The following is a 22430-nucleotide window of genomic DNA, read 5'->3' as shown; positions in this document are numbered from 1 at the left end:
GATGGACTTAATGCTCATTTTTTTCCAAAAAAATTTGGAATATCATAGATGAGGACATCTTTTATATGGTCTCTATCTTCTAAGAATTTAAGCACCTTCTAAAATCTCTAAACAAAATTATCATCACCTTATTCCAAAAGAAGAAATGTTGAACCAAGTGTTTTGATGATTACTAAACCAAAGAGAAGGGGTTTATTACTTGTGCAGATCGATGTTATAACTTTAAAGTGACAAAATCACAAAGAATATGAAGAATAAGAGAAGACTTGGATTTTAATAGGTTTATTTATCTTAATCTTCTCTTAGATTCAATGTGAAAAATATTTGAGAGCTAAATTACACTTTGAATGGTAAGATTGCATCATGATAGAATATATCTTAGGCTCATAAGTCCTTGTACATTATTTTCAAACACTTAGAATGCATTTGTGCTTCATACTTTGATTTGAGCTTGTGTTAGTATGAGCACACACTTAAATCAACCATCCTTTTTGTGTCATAGGACTTAGTTGATTCAATTCAAGCTTGAGTTAAAAGTGATAAATGCTTGAATTAGTGTCCAAAAGCATTGTTGGCCAATTCATGCTTGTCCTAGTTTGGACATATGCTTGAATAAGCCTAATGCTTTAAGTTGTGCTTCTGTGATCTAATTCATCCTTAAGTTCATTATCATATATGCTTGAATTAGTGCCAGTATGTTAGCTTCAAGTATTCCAAAGTCTAATCCATGTGTGTCACCTAGGTAATTCATGCTTGAATAAGTTCCAATATTTATAGACTTTCAAAGCTAACTTAGAAAGCCTTGAACCTGAACAAGCCAATTCAAGCTTGTTTTGGTAGTAACTGGTGTGTTTTACCTTACAATATCTACTTATCCCATACACACTTGAATTAGTCTGTATCCACACATGTTTGGGCTTACAATAGATGGAAGGAGCTTTTGACTTGTAATACAAGCCTGAACCATATAGCCTTTATTGTTGGATTTGTCAAGATTAAACCAAGTTGTTTGGGCCTTAGCAACTTAGGTGTGCACCCTTACTAATCCTTGCGTGAATCAATGTCTTATTAGTACATTAAGTGAGTGGGTATATTTCATTACTTCCTCTCAAAAAATATGGCTTTTTTTTTTTTTTTTACTTTCTTTCACTTCAAACCATGTCTAATGGCTATATTTCATTACCTGAGGGTTCCTAACTGTCTTAACCACCTCATACTATATATAGGACCTTATTTAAGTGAGTGGGTAACTCATTCATTGAGCATTAAGTGATTTGCATTGAATTCTTACCAACTTTCATATGTTTTTATGAAAAAACTCTCAAACAATTTATAAGCTTTTATTATATTTATATTCACTCTTTTAGGAAATCCTAATTCTGAAAAGCTTTTTATTGCTTATTTGAAATCTCAAGAAGACATTTTTCTAAGTGGTTTACTATATTTACAAGTTTTGTAAGTTGTTTTTACTGAAATCAAGACTAGTATAGTCTTGTGTACTCATTGAGGCGTGAGTACCCAATTAAGCTTGTGTTTCAAATAAAAAATTCAAGTGTGATCTTAAGGACTTGAATGAGCCAAATGGTTGAGCTGAGCAAGGATGAATTTATTGTGTCAAGCTTTCTTCTTAACCTCATCATCTTTTCAAAAAACTTCTGCATTAAACTTTTCTGTGTTCTTCATTTTTGGGATGGGAAAAGATTTTGTGAAAAATTTAATAATATTCAATTCACCCACCTTCTTTGTTGCCTATCTTGTTCAACATTTGGTATCAGAACTAGATCTCGTAATTAAGACTTAACAGTCTAAGAGGATCCTATAAATAGTTTTGGTAATAGCCTTCTACCCAAATGTGCTGAAATTATGAGGCCCCTAGAATTCAATGATAAAAACTACACATTCTGAAAAAGCAAAATGAGAATTTTTTTTTTTTAGGCATTCGATTGGGATTTATGAGACATTGTAAAGCGAGCTCCCTACATACCATCAAAAGAGAAAGACGGCATTTAGGTTAGGAAAAGCATAAGTGAGTTTACTGAGAAAGAGATCACTACTTAATCAACATTTTATTTTCAAATCTTTTTACTATGTTTTCAAATAAATGTAAAAAAAATTGTCTCTTGAAATTTGAAAATATTTTTCTTTATGCGTATGAGCTTTCTTACTTTTAAAACCTTTCAAAAGATATTTATTTACTTTCCCACAAAAAAATATTAATGGAAAGTACTATTAAAAGGAAGTAATTAAGTAGTTTGATTTGAAGCACGTACATGAATTTGCAAAAATATACACACAGAGAGATGTACCAATGTGTAAATTTTTCGTCCATTCTAGTATGTAAATCATAATCCAAAAATATTTCTTGTTCAATTCAAAGAAAACCTTTTATTTGCAAATAAATTTCTAAATGTATAATAAATTATTTCAGTTTTTACTTTTTATTCAATTTAAACAGTCAAATAAACTCCCGTCGACACCTCATTTTCAAAGGAGAATTGACGTTAGTAGATAATTAATAAACTTAAAATGCATGTGAAAATGTATACTCTTAAAATGTAGCATTTTAAGCATTTTTAGTGATAGAAGTTACTGGATATTTCTCTTGTGGAAGCTTTTTCAACTATTATAGAACTTCAGACTAACAGTTATTTTCATTATGATTTTACTTGAGGGGAAGTTAATTAAGTTTTATGAACAGTCCCCCACAAAAAAAATCCCACACTAACGGCTCCACCGTCACTGTTGGATTCGTCATTATCATCGCCTTCCCTGTGCATAGATCAAACGCCTCGCAACTTTTCAATCTCACATCGGCAGCATGGAACCTGCACAACAGACATATTTCTAATTCGGAGGTCGATCATGCTGCTCATCTCTGTACCTAGCTCCATGCATTCGAAGGAAGAAGAAATGGTTTGCCTTCTATTTGTAGCTTCATCATCTTCCGCAACAATGTCAATCTTTCATCAAAGCTTGTTCCTGGGCAAGCTTATGTATGTGTACTGGTGGATTCAGCATTCTGATTTGGGTTTTGCCATAGCTTAATTTATTTCTAGTTGTTAACCGATGCTGTTGTTCATCTTCTTCTCGAGCTTTAGAAGGAGCGCCTCTTGCTTGGATGCCTCGTGAGCATGCCACTAAGCAGAAATTTAATCAAGCAAAAAAAAAAAAAAAAATTGTGGTGGATACCACGTGACTTGCCACATAAGCATTATTTGTTCAAATAAAAATCAAATATCTAAATTTGTTAAAATTGACTGACATTGCTCTGTACTGAAAAGCATTAAAAGAACACCGCACTTTTGACTTCAAGATGCCAACTTGTACCTCACTGCACGATTTCATTACATATTTGCACTTTAATCCTATTTTGTTTGTTCAAATTTGTGTTTCAAATTTGTTTTAATTTGAAAATTTTCACCCAAAACATTTTTTATCTTTTATTTGTTTTTTGGTAATAAGAACATAGATTTTATTTTGGAAGAATCTCATTTAAGACCCCCCAAAGCACAAAGCCGAATACAATTGCAAACCCTTTATAGGCCCAAGGGCCTTAGGTGAAAATATGTTTTAACAAAATAAGATACATTTGTCCTCTCTTTTTTATGAATACACAACATAATATTTATAAATTATAAACACAATGCTATATAATGTACAATTGGTCTAATGGAAATGATTTAATTTGAAATATACAAGTTGTGCAAGATGAAAGAACAATAAATATCCATGAATGCACAACACAACATTCATAAAATCTCAACACAATATTCCATAATATATAATTGGTCTAGTAGAAATGATTTAACTTAAAATATATAAGTTGTGCAGGATAAATATACAACATAATATTCATGAATGCATAACACAATATCTACAAATTCTCAATACAATATTTTGTAATTGACAACAAATGTCCAAGAGCAAATACGTCCTATTCTTGTAAAAACATATTTCGAACTACAGAGTTTTCAAATTGTATTAATCCTAAATGCAAAAATTTTGTCCTACAAGGCCCGTAAGTGAAATTCTCCTTTTTATTTTATCACACATCTAAGTTACAAACATAATTGGATTGAAAACCTATTTGGAAACTACTCCAACTCATGTCTTTTCTTTCCACTATCCAAGTCAGTTTGAAAACCCCTTCACTCCATTAGTTTTAAATCGAAGTGTGTTAACAGACTGTAAACAAAATAAAACAAACCCAGACAAACTTGAACACATTTATTTTCTCATTTAAACATTGGGTCAAATAAAATTTCAACCTTTACTGCCAACATTTTTCATTGTAAGTTTTTATTTTAGATCATTTTCCCCCAACACATTTACACGGCACAACTTTTATTTTAGTTTTACACTCTTTTTGAGAATTGATAGATAAAATCACACTATTCTTAAAAATGTCATCATCTTCTTGCAACACACTTTATAATATTTTTGCACCTTAACCCTTATACAACACAACATCAGATTACGACTTAGTTCATATTTTATATTTATAACCAAATACCTCCATTTTGATTAGTTAAAAAGTATATATTTTAGTCATTGGAAAGAGTGTAGTGAAGCGATTTTAAAATTATTCTAAAATGTATCACACACACAAAAGGTTTTTTGAGCGGTTTGCACAAACATAATAAAATATGTAACTTGATAAAATTCAAGAAAAATCTACATAATTTGATTAATAAATAAGTTATTTGAACATTTCAATCCAAAGTCACGCTTCAGACAGAGTGAGGAAACAATTCCAAAAACGAATGAATCAAGCATAGAAGTAAACATGGGGGAAAATGCTTTAAAACTGTTACAAAAATAAAATCCATAAAACACAGCCATGATTGAATTTCATAGACGGCAACAAATATTTTTCTTTAAAATATATATATATAACCACTTGGGAGACTCAAGTCTGCTACCTCTTAAAGAGACCCGATTGTTGCAGTGTTCTGCAATACTCCAATATTATCGGAGAGTTCCTTACTTGCTCCCATACCTTGGCAGAATTCTTCAACCATTCACGTTCAGACACAGGCCTCATCGAAGATGGAGACTTCATGGATAAAATCTGAAAAGGTTTAAACACAAGACTACAATATTGTTATCCAAAGTTTATCCAACACCGAGTGAGTTTCATGGATCTATAAACAATAACAACATTGTTTAGAGAGAAATATTTGTTCCTTTGATCAACCGCACACCACCTTATTGCAACAAGGTGGTGGATGATGCGGGGACATAGGTTTATTTTGATGCCTTTGTACTAATTTTTGATAATTATAAATATAGGGTAAAAAAGTAAGTGACAACTTGAGAACCTAAACTCAGTTTTTTACAATATTTTTCTTTAACTTTTAAAAATGATACAATCAAACCCCTATCATTAATATGAGTTAACTTTAATTATTAGGTAACTAGACAATGACATCAAAAATTACAAAAAAAGACCAATAAAATTTTCTTAATTCTTTGGGTCATTGTCTGTCATTTTTTGTCCATTTTAATAATTTTGAGGTCCTTTTCTATCATGATCAACCAACGGTTAATGTTAAGTTTTGTTATCAATAGAAGTTAGATTACACAATTTTCAAAAGTTGAAAGGGAATATTATTAAAATGAGTTTAGCTCCCAAATACTCTTAGATCTATAGTTTATAGGCTAATTTTCCAATTTAATCCATTAATATATGACTCCATGTTTTATTCCAAAAAACAAATAATAACGACAAATTGGGGAAGTATAAAACTTGATAAAAAAGAATGTCCATATTGAGAGAGACCTGATCTCTTAGTTTCCATAGTGCAGAGATGAAACTCTCGTGTTGAGCTCTAGTATTTTCATCCCTTCTCTTCAATGGTATCATATGCAAATGTATATTTGGCATGTTAGAATCCAATTGGTTATTATGAACGACGGCAGGGTCTCTCTCAGGAGGCACGGTTCTGTGATTCTTCACAAATGAACATGTATCAAAATACTTCAAGAGTGCCTTCTTCAATAGCACAAAATTTTGAGGAGTTGCGTCCTGGTCCTGCACCCTAGAGAAGTCAAAAGGAAACACGTTAATTCTTCCCAACCAAAGTTGAACAATCAGATACACATCGCAAAATAATAATAGCAACCAGGAAACCCCGCCAAACAAGTAGTAACAGAGGCAACATTAACAAGGAATGAAATCAACCAGTAACTTAAATCAACATCAACAAATTGCTCAATGAAATACAAATGAACTGAAACAAAATGGAGTCCAACAATAACCATGCAGCCACATGGCATTATTACGCTTAATCAACACCAAACAAACCATGTTGCAGTTATAAATAACCATATTCTCTAACAGGGTTTCAACTGCAGAATCTTGATGACAAAAGGGTTGGTGAAGATATGGAACATAAATTCTGAGGCTTCTGCCATTGGAAAGGGCTAGAATATCATAAAGGAGATTTGGAAGGGAGGAAAGAGCATAATTCCAAAGGGAAGAATGTCACATAATCTAGTTCTCACCTATGTTTCTGTCTGTTGGCCATAGAAATCTGTATTACATCATTTGGCATCTGAATCAGCAACTTCTAAGAATAGATAAATATGCATAAATTTGGAAAAGTTGAAGAAATTAGGAAAACTAGAGTTGAACACATTATGGCATAAGTACGTGCTGACAATCAAGAAATTCTCATCCAACTTGTACGAACATGATAAATGATTAATGAGGTAGCCACCAGTCTAATAGGAACCACCAATGTCCATTTCTAGTTTACATTAGGAAAATATGTGGCAGTCCCACTTCTGATGAAGATTCAGTTTAGGATTACATGATTTTAATATTTGTGTTTTATGTTTAGGACTCTTTTTAAGTGGCTCGTGTTAGTTACCTTGTACTATTATTAGTTTCATGTATTTAGGACATAGTAAATATCAAACTGTAAATATCCTATTACATAATTTGTCAAGGGCATGAATGAAGTTATTCAGTGATTTTTGGAGATTCTCCTACTTCTAAGAATTCTGATTCTAGAATTTTTCCTCCTCCTCTTCCTCATTCATTTCCTCTTTTCTTTCTCTACTGTTCAATATTTTCCTATCAAGTTTCTACCAATTTGGTATTAGAGCCATTCCATCTCAGCCTGCTGGGATAACATGGTTACCACACGCAATTCACCTTACAATAATGAAACCATCCTTCCTAAGCCCAACTCAGAATCACTCTGCAATTCCCCTACTCCTTATGAGTCTGTCAATCCTTTTTCTACTAATCATCTTGACCAAGAATTATCTGCAATCATGTCCAAATTAAACAACCTGGATGTTGAAGTGTCTGAACTAAAGCATTCAAAATCACACACAAAGGCAATGGGAGGTAGTAGCAATACTAACAAACAAATTCATGAAGACAATGAAGATGAAGATCAGGAAAACCCAGAGAGGAGTAAATTTCCAAGTAAGCGTCCCCATTCTAAAGTTGAATCTCCTAAGTTTGAAGGTGAGGATCGACATGGCTAGATCATGAAGGCAGAAAAGATTTTTGCTACTATCATAAAAGTTGATGTTGCAGCAATGAGTTTGGTAGTTGAGCATTAGATGTCTTCACACATGGTTACTTCAAGAAGAACTCTAAGACATTGGGATGAATTAATTCAAGTTTTTCAAGAACACTTTAGCCAAGCAGAATTTCAAAGTCCTGATGTTTACTTATGTAGTATTAAACAAACTGGTACTGTACAAGAATACCACCAAGAATTTACTAAGCGATCGGCCAGGGTCCATAGATTGCCCAAACATTGCCTACTGGGAGTTTTCATTAATGGGTTATAAGAAGAGTTGCAGGTTGATGTTAAAATTCACAGGTCATGTCCGTTTACAAGGCTAACAGTCTCGCTTTAGAATTAGAAGCAAACCAAACTCTAGGTTTTAAGGGACACGTGCAGGAGAAGACAGTTATACAATGAGAGATAGTAAAACTAATTTACAGAAGCAAATACCCTTATCAGTTACTGGAACTTCCAATAACTCCCAGAGACAATTACCTACGTCAGTTACTGGTTCCTCAGCAGTTACCACTTCCCCATTAATTCCAGAAACTGACAGGCAGTTAACAAGAGACAAGGAATTTTGATTTGATCGTGGCGTAAAATTTATGCCTGGACGTAAACGAAAAGTTCCTACCCTTAAACTGATGGAACTCACCGATGATAAAGAAATTCCTATGCCCACTTTCACCGACATGGAAGATGCTCCAGAGTCTAAAATAGCAGATTTTCTCTCATGCCATCTTCTACGGCAATTATGAAACTGCAGGGAACTATGAAATCAAAATCTATCCTCATTTTGATTGATAGTGGATCTACACAACTTTATTTCAGAAAAATTAGTGGCAGAATTACAACTTTCAGTTCAAGAAAGTCCTCCTTTTTGGGTGCTAAATTGGAAAGAGCTTCGAGTACAGAGCTTGATTATTAGAGATGATTTCTACCCTTTCCCTATTGGTGGTGCAGAATTGGTCAAGGGGATCAAGTAGTTGGCATCTTTAAACACTGTTCAGGCTAATTGGCAAAAGATGTTTATGATATTTTGGGTAAATGGAAAGCACTATAAGTTGCAACGAATCCCTCCTAAATCAGCAACCATCACTTCACTGCAGAGTTTTTCAGTTGAATACGCAATTTCTTGGCGAGAACATTATTTAAAGGATTTACTCAGTACATTTGCAGCTGTTTTTACACAACCAGCCCACTTACCACCCATATGTGATCATTGCCATGCCATTCCTTTATTCCTAGGAGCAGTCCCTCCAAATATTAGACCCTACAGCCAGCCTCACAGTCAAAAGGATGAGATTGAGACATGTTGAGGAATTGTTGTCAAAAGGGTTTTTCCACCCTAGTGTAAGCCCTTTTGTTAGTCCAGTACTTTTGGTGGAGAAGAAGGACAAATCTTGGCTTCTTTTCATTGACTACGGGGAACTCAAATGTATTACTATTCTAGATAAGTACCCTAACCCTTGCATTGATGAACTCAAAGATTAACTACATGAAGCCTCTTTTTTTTTTTCCCCAAAAATTTACTTGCATTCTGGTTACCACCAGATTCGTATTCTCCTAGAAGATATATACAAAACTTCCTTTAGTACCCATTTTGGCCATTATGAGTTTATTGTCATGCCTTTCGGTCATCAAATGCACCTTCTACCTTCCAAGATGCAGTGAATGACATGTTACGTCCTTTTCTCAGAAAATTTATTCTAGTCTTCTTCGATGACATGTTAGTTTATGTCTGTAACTTTCAGGAGCATATGGCCCATTTGTGTATTGTCATACAAACCTTGCAACACCATGAATTTTTTGCTAATCCAAAAAAGTTTTTGCTTTGATCAAACAGAAATATCCTATTTGAGGCACGTGATTAGAAATGGAGTCATTTCAGTGGATGCGGAGAAAATTACAATAGTGAAGGAATGGCCTATTCCACAAAATGTGAATGAACACCGTGGTTTTTGGGGCCTTACTGGATATTATCAACCCTTTGTTCATCATTATGGCCAAGTGGCTAAACCCCTGACAGACCTTACAAAGAGGGACTCTTTCCATTGGGATGCTGGTGCCATCATTGCCTACAACAACCTCAAGCAAGCTCTTACTACTGCTCTGGTTTTGAGACTTCCAGACTTTACTAAGCCATTTATTGTTGAATGTGATGCTTTATCAACAAGAATAGGGGCTGTTTTGCAAAAAGGGCATCCTATTGCCTACTTTAGCAAAGGATTGTCGTTCTCCAATAGATACAAGTCTTTTTATGATAGAGACTTGCTTGCTTTGGTGTCCACTTTGTAGAAATGATACCACTATCTGTTGGGAAGGAAGTTTGAAGTGCATACTAACCAACACAGTCTCTACTACTTGCTGGAACAAAGGGTTACAACTCCAGAATAGAAGAGGTTGTTGGTGAAATTACTTGCATTTGAATTTGCCATTGTATTCAAGACTGGCATATCTAATCAAGGGCTGATGCTTTATCACGATGATCTCATTCTACTGAATTTTTTTCTCTGGCCTCACATTTTGATGATCTTTGCTCCACACTACAGCAAGATGCCTGCACTGCAGCAATTACCTCTTGACTCCAACCAGATCCCACCTCAGTGCTGCATTTTGTCTTGTCTTCTGGCAAACTATTACAAGGACCAACTGGTTATACCAGTACCCACTGATCTGAGTACCAGATTCATTGTTGAAGCACATACTTCACTTATGGGTGGTCATTGGGGTCATCTTAAAACCCTCAAATGCCTGCAACAGCATTTTTACTGGAGAAACATGAAGAATGAGGTGAAAACATTTGTCCAAAATTGCAACAGTTGTCAACAGAAAAAATATCAACCTCATCCTCTTGCTGGACTTTTGCAACCTTTGAGTGTTCCAGAAAACATTTGGGAAGAGATTTCTATGGATTTCATTACAGGGTTGCGTAAATCTAATGGGATGGATACACTCCTTGTGGTGGTTGACTGTTTCAGCAAATACAGCCACTTCCTTGCCCTCCATATAGACACCTATCAACGGTAAAACAGTGGCTGCTATCTTTTGCAAAGACGTGGTACAACTTTATGGCATCCCTAAATCAGTCATTTCTGATTATGACCTCATCTTAAGTGTTTTTTGGCAAGAGCTCTTCCGTCTCAGTGGCACTCAATTGAGGATGAGTACTGCATATCATCCTCAAACTTACGGGTAAACAAAAGTTGTCAACCATTGTCTAGGGACCTACATGAGATGCTTTTCACAAGAACATCCTAAAGCATGAAGCCAAATTTTACACGGGGCAAAACCCTCTTTTGGATCAACTCCTTTCAAGATTGTTTGTGGAAGAGAACCACCTATTTTACTTCCACATACAAAAGGTGATACAATCAATATTATTAGCAAGTATGCACCTCAGGTAGGAGTAAAAGCCCATCTTAAGGAATTGTTTTGGTAAGAATTGAATGGGTTGTGATGGAGCCCTCTACTCTAAAAGCATGTTCTCTATTTGTTCTCTATTTCAATACACACATTCCTTTTGTCTAAAAGCCTTGTACACTTCTCTAATGTTCTCTGCATCCCTTCCATTCTTTCCACCATATTCTTCATTAGTTCTGGCATCTTCGCTACTATTGTTACAAGTCTGCTAGCAGGTTTGCCATATTTTTCGCCTCTCGAATTGACCTTCATTGATACCAAATGATAGAGCCCTCTACTCTAGTAAGTTTAAAACAAGCAAAAAACAGAAAATAAACTACAAATGGGACTGAATTACTATTGCTGAATAGCCAAGTCAGATTACAAGCAAAATAAGGAGTCGGGTGGGTGGGTAGGTGCGTGCGTGCGTGCGTGCGTGTGCGTGTGGTGTGGGTGGGTGTGTGTGCGCGCGCGCGCGCAAGAGAGCAGACAATAGAGTAAAGACTAATGAAGTCTCGTTTTACTAATAAATCTGTACAATAACTACCCAATATTCCCATAGAAAGTCAAACATAAAAAGGATGATTTTAGAGCCATACATTTGTGCAATAATGTTGAAAATCAGAAGTATCGCATGGTTAAGAAAAAAAACAAAGAAAATAATGAGTGAAGCACATTCTAAAGCATTTGAAGAATTTTACAATGTTCTAGGGACAAAGGGTTGAGAACAAAAAATTTATAAGACTACAAAGATTTGGATAAAGTAGGATGAAAGAAAATCAAAACATTTGGAGCTAGTAAGTTGCATAAAGTAGGATGAAGAAGGAAAAGTTTTGGTTAGAGATGGTGATATTAAAGAACAAAGGGAGGCCTACTTTTTCAAGTTCTTCAATCATAGAGAGAGCTTGTATAGTGACTTGAGGGATTTACTAACCCAAGAAGGAGAACAAAATTTGACGTTTTATCGAAGGATTAGTGATACCAAAGTTAAGGAAGCTCTTAACAAAATGGAAAACTGTATAGCCATTAGACCTAACAATATCCATATTGAAGTGTTGAAATGTTTAGGTGAAACGGGGATGCTATGGCTAACTAAGAACTACAAGTTGGTGTGGAATTGCCTATTAAGTTATCTAAGTTTTATTCTGATAGCAAGGCAACCATAGGCATATCTCATAATCTCGTCCAGCATGATAGAACAAAACAAGTTGAAGTGGATAGACATTTCATCAAGGAACAGATTGAAAGCAAAAGTAGTGTGCCTAATATTTGTTCTATTAGAGAAGCAAGTTGCTGTTGTCTTAACCAACAGACTTAGAAGAGAGAACTTCAATGAATGCATAAGCAAGTTGGACATGATTAATATGTATGATCCAACTTCAAGGGTTGTGTGGGAATATTTTATTTTTTATTGTTCTAATTATATTCTGATTGTATAGCTTTTATGAGTATTTACTAATCTTGGTGTATATATTTGGATGAAAATCACTATTCAGGAGAATGAGAAATACAATTTTTCAAAATCTTCAACAGGAAATATTCCACAGATCAACAACTTCAGAAACCAATAGTAATTAAGAGGCCATTGGTTTAATTATCAATGTCAGAGATTGGGTAGAGATGGATCCCCCTATTGAAATTTCAAGACAAGCATTGTTTAGGCCAGCAAAACAGCAATATATCCTAAGTGTTATAATGTTATAATGTTAATGCTAGATTAATGCTAGGTCGTTGCCCGTAAGTAACGCGCTGCATGGCTCGAGTACAGTGATAAGTGAGTTAGAACCGCTGCATCGGCGCCCGGATGTAGTGTTAAATGAGCAAGGGCTACCGCGTCATTCTGGACGCACGCGGCTAAAGAAGTTAGTCCATAAGAGCAAAATTAGATTTGGTACTTGGAATGTTGGGACATTAAATTGTAAATCTGTAGAGGTTGTAGGGGTTATGATTCAAAGGAAAATCAATATCCTTTGCTTGCAAGAAACAAAATGGCGTGGAGAAGAAGCTAAGGATATTCAAGGTTTCAAACTTCGGTATACAGAAAAGTAAGTGCACGCAATGGAGTAGGCATCATTATAGATAAGGAGTGGAAGAAGAACGTTGTAGAAGTTAGCAGAATTGGAGACAGAATTATTTCTTTAAAAATGATAATTGGACGTGAGACTGTTAATATTGTTAGCGCTTATGCGCCGCAAGTTGGGACAGAAGCCAGTCTTAAGGAATTATTTTGGGAGGATCTGGAGGGGTTGATTCGACACATACCACAGAGTGAAAAGATTTTTATTGGAGGAGACTTTAATGGGCATGTCGGGAGGGAAGCTGGTCAGTATGCGAGGGTGCATGGTGGTTTTGGTTTTGGAGAGCTAAACAATGAAGGCAAACTCTTCTTGATTTCTCATTGGCGTATGATTTTAAGATTGCCAACACTTGTTTCAAGAAGAGAGATGAGCATCTCATCACCTACAAAAGTGGAGCCTCAAGGTCGCAGATTGATTTTCTTTTGGTTAGGAACACAGATAGAAAACTATGTAAAAATTGTAAGGTGATCCCTAGAGATGCTGTAACGACACAACATAGGGTCCTAGTCCTTGATGTGTGTATTATGAGTAAAATCCAAAAACGTCGACAAGTAGTAACACCAAGGATTAGGTGGTGGCAATTAAAAGGTGAGAAGCAAGATATTTTCAAGCGAAATCTTTTGGATAAAGGAATTTGGGATTCTCAGGGAAGTGCTAACATCATATGGGAGGATATGGCTAAAAAGATACGGGAGGTTGCAAAAGTAGTTTTGGGAGAATCGAAAGGTTCTGGTCCGAGAAATAAGGAGTCTTGGTGGTGGAATAATAGTGTACAGGACAAAATCAAGTATAAGAAGAACTGTTTTAAAGCCATACATTTGTGTAACAATGAGGAAAATTGGGAGAGGTACCGTATGGCTAAGAAGGAAACTAAGAGAGCTGTGGGTGAAGCTCGTTCTAAAGCTTTTGAAGAATTTTATAAGAACCTTGAGACGAAGGAAGGAGAGCAAAATATTTATAAGATTGCCAAGAGTAGGGAAAGAAAATCAAGAGATCTAGAACAGGTAAGGTGTATTAAGGATGAAGAGGGAAGAATTTTAGTTACAGATGATGAAATTAAAAATAGATGGGAGACTTATTTTTCTAAACTTTTCAATGATGGAGAGATTCATCTAGTAACTTGGAGGATTTAGTAACTGGTGAAGGAGAACAAAATTTATCATTCTATCGAAAAATACGTGATAAGGAGGTAAAAGAAGCTCTTAAGAAAATGGCAAATGGTAGAACTAACGGACCTGATTGTATATCTATCGAAGCGTGGAAATGTTTAGGTGAAGAAGGGGTGAGATGGTTAACTAAGTTATTTAATGTGATTTTACGGTCCAAGAAAATGCCTGATGAGTGGAGGAGAAGTACATTAATTCCTATTTATAAAAATAAAGGAGATATTCAGAATTGTACTAACTATAGAGGGATTAAACTCATGAGCCACACAATGAAATTGTGGGAGAAAGTAATTGAGCACAGGTTGAGATTGGAGACAAGTATTTCTGAGAATCAATTTGGTTTTATGCCAGGTAGATCAACTACAGAGGCGATTTATCTACTAAGGGGATTAATGGAAAAGTATCGTTGTAAAGATAAAGATCTACACATGGTTTTTATTGATTTGGAAAAAGCTTATGACCGTATACCAAGAGAAGTGCTTTGGAAAGCGTTGGAAAAAAAGGGAGTACGGATTGCTTATATTAAAGCCATACAAGATATGTATGAGGGGGTAAAAACTAGTATAAGAACGCCTAGTGGTCAAACAAAGGATTTTCCTATAAAGATTGGACTACATCAGGGATCATCTCTGAGTCCTTATTTGTTCAACTTGATTTTAAATGTTTTGACGGAACATATTCAAGAGGAAATCCCGAAATGTATGCTCTTCGCGGATGATATAGTTCTTATAACAGAGACAAGAGAAGAGGTTAATTGCAAACTTGAGTTATGGAGGAAGACATTGGAGTCGAAAGGTTTCCGTCTGAGTAGAAGTAAGACGGAATATTTATATTGTAAATTTGATAAAGGACTATTCGAAAATAATTTGGAAGTGAAATTGGGAGATCAAATTATACCTCAAGTGGAAAAGTTTAGATATTTGGGAGCCATTATTCAAAATGATGGCAAAATCAGTGGAGATATTTCACATAGAATTCAAGCTGGGTGGTTTAATTGGAGAAAAGCTAAAGGAGTTATTTGTGACCGTAAGGTGCCTAATAAACTTAAAGGAAAGTTTTATCGTACTGCTATCAGACCGGCAATGTTATATAGTAGTGAATGCTGAGCTCTAACGGGACAGCAACAGCATAAAGTTGGAGTAGCAGAGATGAGAATGTTACGATGGATGTGCGGACATACACGTAAATAAAATTCGAAATGAGCACATACGTGAAAAAGTGAGGGTGGCACCTATTGAAAAAAAATGGTAGAAAATCGGTTGAGATGGTTTGGGCATGTACAAAGAAGACCAAGGGAGGCACCAGTGAGAAGAGTGGAACATATAACTTTGAGTCCGATTAAGAGAGGTAGAGGAAGGCCTAAGAGAACACTCTTGGAAGTTGTTGAACGTGATCTCTTAATTAATAATATTTCTAAAAGCTTAATAAATGATAGAGCACAATGGCGTCTTGCAATCCATGTAGCCGACCCCACCTAGTGGGATAAAGGCTTGTTGTTGTTGTTGTTGTTGTTGTTGTTATAATGTTAACATTTGATTGCTGTTACAACAATTATTAGAAACTTATGTTCATTCTTGCTCTTACAAATGCTGAACACGTCTTACTTGGTGTGCACAAAAATAGGAGTAGCCATGTACTCTTCACTTTCTGCGACTTTGTTATCTTTTCCAAGCCCCGAACTTGAGCTCTGGGATACAAATGAAGTGAGGGAGAAAGGGTTTGATATGCCATGCTTCAACAAGTCAACCTGTATGATAATAAGTACAACATGATCCTCCTTGAAAAAACATCAATGCCCTTAATAGAATAAAAGAATTAGTCATAATAAATTCATAAAGGAGGCTTAGAAACAGCTTCTGTGCTAATTTGTAGACAATAAGATGGATAAAAGTGGTTATAATATATTTCCCTATTCTAGAATCAACAATAGACTTGTTCATCTAAATGGATATCTATATTTTGCAAAGCTTCAAAGCAAATAGACATTAATCAAATGCTATATTCATCTTAAGGCCCATTTGGATTTCAGTTTGCATACAGCAAAAGTACATTTGAAGAATCAAACTATTTGTAGGATTTGGGAAAACCACATCCCAAATGTGGTTTGAATATACTTTTGAGCATTACCCAAACAAGCACTTATTTTATTAACAAATGGAGAAAGCACATTCCTTTTTAAGAAGAAAAAAAGAAAAAAGAAAGAAAAGAAAGAAAGGATTGTAGCTTCAACGTACTAGTTATTTAACTTCTCCAAATGATACCCAGAAGAACAGCAGCACCTGCTGCTATTGTTACATAAGGTCAGCTACATGAGGTCAACTAATCATTGATTTAACTTCTCCAAATGCTATTGTTAAAACAACAACAAGAAGCCTTTATCCCACTAGGTGGGGTCGGCTACATGGATTGCAAGACGCCATTGTGCTCTATCAATTATTAAGCTTTTAGAAATATTATTAATTAAGAGATCACGTTCAACAACTTCCAAGAGTGTTCTCTTAGGCCTTCCTCTACCTCTCTTAATCGGACTCAAAGTTATATGTTCCACTCTTCTCACTGGTGCCTCCCTTGGTCTTCTTTGTACATGCCCAAACCATCTCAACCGATTTTCTACCATTTTTTCCTCAATAGGTGCCACCCTCACTTTTGACGTATGTGCTCATTTCGAATTTTATCTTTACATGTATGTCCGCACATCCATCGTAACATTCTCATCTCTGCTACTCCAACTTTATGCTCTTGCTGTCCCGTTAGAGCCCAGCATTCACTACTATATAACATTGCCGGTCTGATAGCAGTACGATAAAACTTTCCTTTAAGTTTATTAGGCACCTTACGGTCACAAATAACTCCTTTAGCTTTTCTCCAATTAAACCACCCAGCTTGAATTCTATGTGAAATATCTCCACTGATTTCGCCATCATTTTGAATAATGGCTCCCAAATATCTAAACTTTTCCACTTGAGGTACAATTTGATCTCCCAATTTCACTTCCAAATTATTTTCGAATAGTCCTTTACCAAATTTACAATATAAATATTCCGTCTTACTTCTACTCAGACGAAAACCTTTCGACTTCAATGTCCTCCTCCATAACTCAAGTTTGCAATTAACCTCTTCTCTTGTCTTTGCTATAAGAACTATATCATCCGCGAAGAGCATACATTTCGAGATTTCCTCTTGAATATGTTCCGTCAAAACATTTAAAATCAAGTTGAACAAATAAGGACTCAGAGATGATCCCTGATGTAGTCCAATCTTTATAGGAAAATCCTTTGTTTGACCACTAGGCGTTCTTATACTAGTTTTTACCCCCTCATACATATCTTGTATGGCTTTAATATAAGCAATCCGTACTCCCTTTTTTCCAACGCTTTCCAAAGCACTTCTCTTGGTATACGGTCATAAGCTTTTTCCAAATCAATAAAAACCATGTGTAGATCTTTATCTTTACAACGATACTTTTCCATTAATCCCCTTAGTAGATAAATTGCCTCTGTAGTTGATCTACCTGGCATAAAACCAAATTGATTCTCAGAAATACTTGTCTCCAATCTCAACCTGTGCTCAATTACTTTCTCCCACAATTTCATTGTGTGGCTCATGAGTTTAATCCCTCTATAGTTAGTACAATTCTGAATATCTCCTCTATTTTTATAAATAGGAATTAATGTACTTCTCCTCCACTCATCAGGCATTTTCTTGGACCGTAAAATCACATTAAATAACTTAGTTAACCATCTCACCCCTTCTTCACCTAAACATTTCCACGCTTCGATAGATATACAATCAGGTCCGTTAGCTCTACCATTTGCCATTTTCTTAAGAGCTTCCTTTACCTCCTTATCACGTATTTTTCGATAGAATGACAAATTTCGTTCTCCTTCACCAGTTACTAAATCCTCCAAGTTACTAGATGAATCCTCTCCATCATTGAAAAGTTTAGAAAAATAAGTCTCCCATCTATTTTTAATTTCATCATCTGTAACTAAAATTCTTCCCTCTTCATCCTTAATACACCTTACCTGTTCTAGATCTCTTGATTTTCTTTCCCTACTCTTGGCAATCTTATAAATATTTTGCTCTCCTTCCTTCGTCTCAAGGTTCTTATAAAATTCTTCAAAGCTTTAGAACGAGCTTCACCCACAGCTCTCTTAGTTTCCTTCTTAGCCATACGGTACCTCTCCCAATTTTCCTCATTGTCACACAAATGTATGGCTTTAAAACAGTTCTTCTTATACTTGATTTGTCCTGTACACTATAATTCCACCACCAAGACTCCTTATCTCTCGGACCAGAACCTTTCGATTCTCCCAAAACTACTTTTGCAACCTCCCATATCGTTTTAGCCATATCCTCCCATATGATGTTAGCACTTCCCTGAGAATCCCAAATTCCTTTATCCAAAAGATTTCGCTTGAAAATATCTTGCTTCTCACCTTTTAATTGCCACCACCTAATCTTTGGTGTTACTACTTGTCGACGTTTTTGGATTTTACTCATAATACACACATCAAGGACTAGGACCTTATATTGTGTCGTTACAGCATCTCCAAATGCTATTGTTACAAACAAAAAAACAGGAGAAGAAAATATTTCTTCTTTTCTAATATTTTTTCTTCTAATTTTCAAGACTAAGAGCAGACAAGAATAAATAGACAAGAGGAAGGAAGGGGAAAATTCTCAACCTCCTAACTTATTTATTGACTGAAATATTTTCAAACAATTTGATCTTCTAACCCTAACAAAAATATTCAAGATTATATCCAGTAATTTATTTGAACAAAATGATAAATTATCCCACTCAGTAATCTTGACAATGGTTATTTAAATAGAAAACTTCAGACATCATGACAGCTGATATGAATTGAAAAACCAGAAGCAATCAAAGAATAGTTTTTCAAAACACGTGAATTTGGTGCCATTTTGAGAATTTAAAATCTAACCGCCTCCAAAAAAACAGAATACTGCTAATGGTGATTAACTAGTAACTAACCATTCCAAATGGTAACAAAAAGAAATAGATCTTAAACATGATTTCTGGTATTGTTTCCCTATTACATTGCATTCTAATCTTATTTCCTGCAATAGATTAAACCCATGATACCACGGTTCATTAAAATACTGAGATAGCGCGCACACCTTTTATTTTATTTTATTTTTTTGGCCCACAACTACAAACCTTTCATAGTACAAAACATAATCATGAACAAGATTTGTAGTATCTTCACATATAATCAACAAATTAGACTTAAGTGGATACCGTTGACATCAAATGCCACATGCTAGCATCATGAACTCCCTCAGACATAACCAGCAGAATATGGCAGACGGATGCCAGAAGAACAGCAAGCTAGAAAGATTCCTTGCGGTACCCATAGTCCAAATTCATCAGACGTACAGCACCAGAAAAAAGATTAATCATGATCAATATAGAAAGTCAATAGGCAGATAAGGCTGGGGAGAAAATGAAGGGAAACACTGCATTTAGAGTAATTGTTTACCTGAATACCCATAATTTTATGAGCAATCTCAGCTGACAAGGACTCTCCACTTAGAACTGAAACTGTTGAAGAGCTATCTGGCCTCATCATCTCAGCTAAAACAGATGCACTAAAAACGGCTACAATTCAGAAGAAATAAATACATAAATGATCCAAGTAAAGCTGAATAACACAATCTCATTGTAGAAAAGAGGAATATAGTCAACAATTTTCTTTTTTAAAGTGGGGGAGAAAAAAAATGTCTTGTGATGGGAACCAGCGTAGAAATGACAAAAAATGGCTGTGAAGTTTATTAAATATGAGCAAAATAACCGAAGAAGCTTCCCACCAGAGTAAGCATGAAGGTCTTCGCTCGTGACAAACAATTCAGAAGTACTAGGACACGCCCCCTTTTCTCTTCTCTCCACATAACCAACCAAATAATCCTTTCAATAGTAAGAATCTAGCTCAACAGTATAGCACCAATTGTTCCATCTATTTTTTAAACAATTGAGATGTCAAAACGAAAAACAAAAAACAATTACAAAAGAAGAAGATTTATAAACAGCTTCAAAAGAGACATTCCAATAGCAGAATGATAGGTGGTGTTTTTTTTTTTTTTTTGGTCAGAGAATGATAGGTGGTGTTATAATCATAATTCAGCAAAAGGCAACCATTCACTGTTGAGGAAAATCTCTTGTCATACATCTCAGATAGCCTTCCAAGCATTGATTGAGAAGTTCAGTTTCACCATTCATTTGAGGATGATAAGCAAACAAAGACTGAAGTCTAACACCATACAATCAGAAAAGTTCTCTCCAGAATTTGTCACAGAAAAGAGGATCCTGATCAGTAACAATAGACTTAGGAAACCATGAATCTTAACTACATTATCCATAAAAGTATGGGCAACCTCTAGAGCTGTGAAAAGACGTTTAAGAGCCATGAAATGAACCACTTTAAACAATCAATCCACAACAACTAAAATAGTTGTTTTAGAGTAGGATTTCAGCAGGCCACTAATACGATCCATAGACAACTCCAATCAAACATCTTCAGAAGTAGGAAGGGGTTGAAGAAAGCCAGGAGACACTAATCCAGGTTTAAACTGCTGACAAGCATTGCATTCACGCACAAAAATACGTACATCTTTTTCCATCCCTTTCCAACAAAAGAAAGAAGCCATGCATCTAAAGGTAGAGTGTATGCCTCAATGACCTCCAATTCTATCAGCATGATAATAAGTAAATCCGTGCTAAGCCCACAATCAGCTCCTAACAAGAAGCTTGCCCTTTCATTTAAGTAGCTGATGCTCCCAAGTATGTTCAAGATGAGACATAAGATCCACTTCCAAGCCCAAATCAGCTACTGTAACCCATCATCAGTCAACCATGAATCCCTTGCTCTCTCATCAAGAGGTAAAATTGTGGAGTAGACAAAGCCAAGGAAAGAACCTTAAATCATCTAGAAAGGGAATCCACAACAGTATTATCACTCCCTTTGCAGTAAACAATCTCATAATGCAACCCCCACAACTTAATGCAGCCATCCGGATTGCTATAGACTGACATCTCACAACTCCAATAATGTTTCAAAGGCAAATGAACAGTTTTAATGACAAACTTGCGACCCCATAAATAAGAATGCTTTTGTTTAACAGCTAAAACAATGGCCATAAGTTCACACTCGTGTATAGGACAAGGATATTTTTTATGAGAGGAAAGAGCCTTGCCAGCAAAAGCTGACAGATGGCCATTGTGAGAAAGGACAGCCCCTAAACCATGATCAGAAGCATCAGTTTTCATCAATGCCAAAAGTATCATCAAAATTAGGCAAAGCAAGTAGTGGCGGTGACATCCTGGCTTGCTTAAGGGTAGTAAAAGCTTCCTTACTTTGGATTGACCAAACAAAGAAAGCACTGATAGACCCATAAGTCTTTACAAATTGCCTATAGTAAGCCAAGGAGGCTACGCCAAATGACGAATTAAGAAAGTTCTGGCCATGAAGCAATAGAATCGAGCTTCTTAGGATCAACTTGAACACCCTGGGCATAAATAAGATGACCCAATAATCAATTTGTGTAGCGGCAAAAGTACACTTAAGGCCCATTCAAGATCAAAAAATTGATTTTTAGTTTAGAAATTTTATATAAAGAGATTTTATTTTGCAGTATTTTATAAAAAGTTTGAATTATTTTATGTTTGGTTATGATAATAAAAAGTGATTATTATTTAGTTGAGTTTTTATTTTTGATATCATCATGGATCTTTATTCATAAATATATATATATATATATATTTATGCTACCCTCATATATCTCTATATTTTTTTATGGCAGTCTCTCTTGTCCGATCACATTGAATTACTTTCAAAAGCTACACAAAGCAACTTGGCAAAATAATCGCAAATTTGCTTCTTCTTTCTTTTATTCAAATTCTATTATTTTCAGAAGTTCAAATAAAAGATCATAAAAAATTTAATAGAACTGACTTTTTCCCCCAAAAAAAAAAAGGTGATTTTTCTATTAAAAAAAGAAAGTTTTTTCTTTTAAAAAAAAAGAAAATAGCTGATTTGGTTGCAAAGCTGAAAGAGTCTTTTTCAAAAGCACTAAACAAGTCTGCCGATCTAGACTATAGACCAAAATGTCATCAAACAATACTAATATGAAGTCATCGTAAGAAAGCTTCAAAAATAGAATTCATGTTGAAAAAGTTGCAGGTGCATTAGTGAGCCTAAATGGCATCACCATAGACTCATAAACCCTCATGT

At 35.2% G+C, this 22430-nt stretch overlaps 1 protein-coding gene across 1 annotated transcript in view; it reads right to left on the bottom strand.

Annotated features, from left to right (window-relative positions):
- Window positions 1-4662: 4662 nt before the first annotated feature.
- LOC129320569 (uncharacterized) overlaps window positions 4663-22430 on the bottom strand; it is a gene marked incomplete in the record, with an annotated part of 18179 nt that continues 411 nt past the window's right edge. Inside the window, 5 exon segments of the mRNA XM_054966083.1 lie at window positions 4663-5071; window positions 5783-6041; window positions 15783-15925; window positions 19442-19531; window positions 19683-19799. Coding sequence (XP_054822058.1) covers window positions 4919-5071; window positions 5783-6041; window positions 15783-15925; window positions 19442-19531; window positions 19683-19799 — 762 coding nt within the window.

The sequence above is a fragment of the Prosopis cineraria genome, unplaced genomic scaffold (genome assembly GCF_029017545.1).
Source record: "Prosopis cineraria cultivar Desert tree isolate PC_DT_omini unplaced genomic scaffold, ASM2901754v1 PC9, whole genome shotgun sequence".
Classification (NCBI taxonomy): Eukaryota; Viridiplantae; Streptophyta; class Magnoliopsida; order Fabales; family Fabaceae; genus Prosopis; species Prosopis cineraria.
The sequence above is the reverse complement of the archived record's forward strand: the minus strand, read 5'-3'. Positions and strand labels throughout refer to the sequence as shown.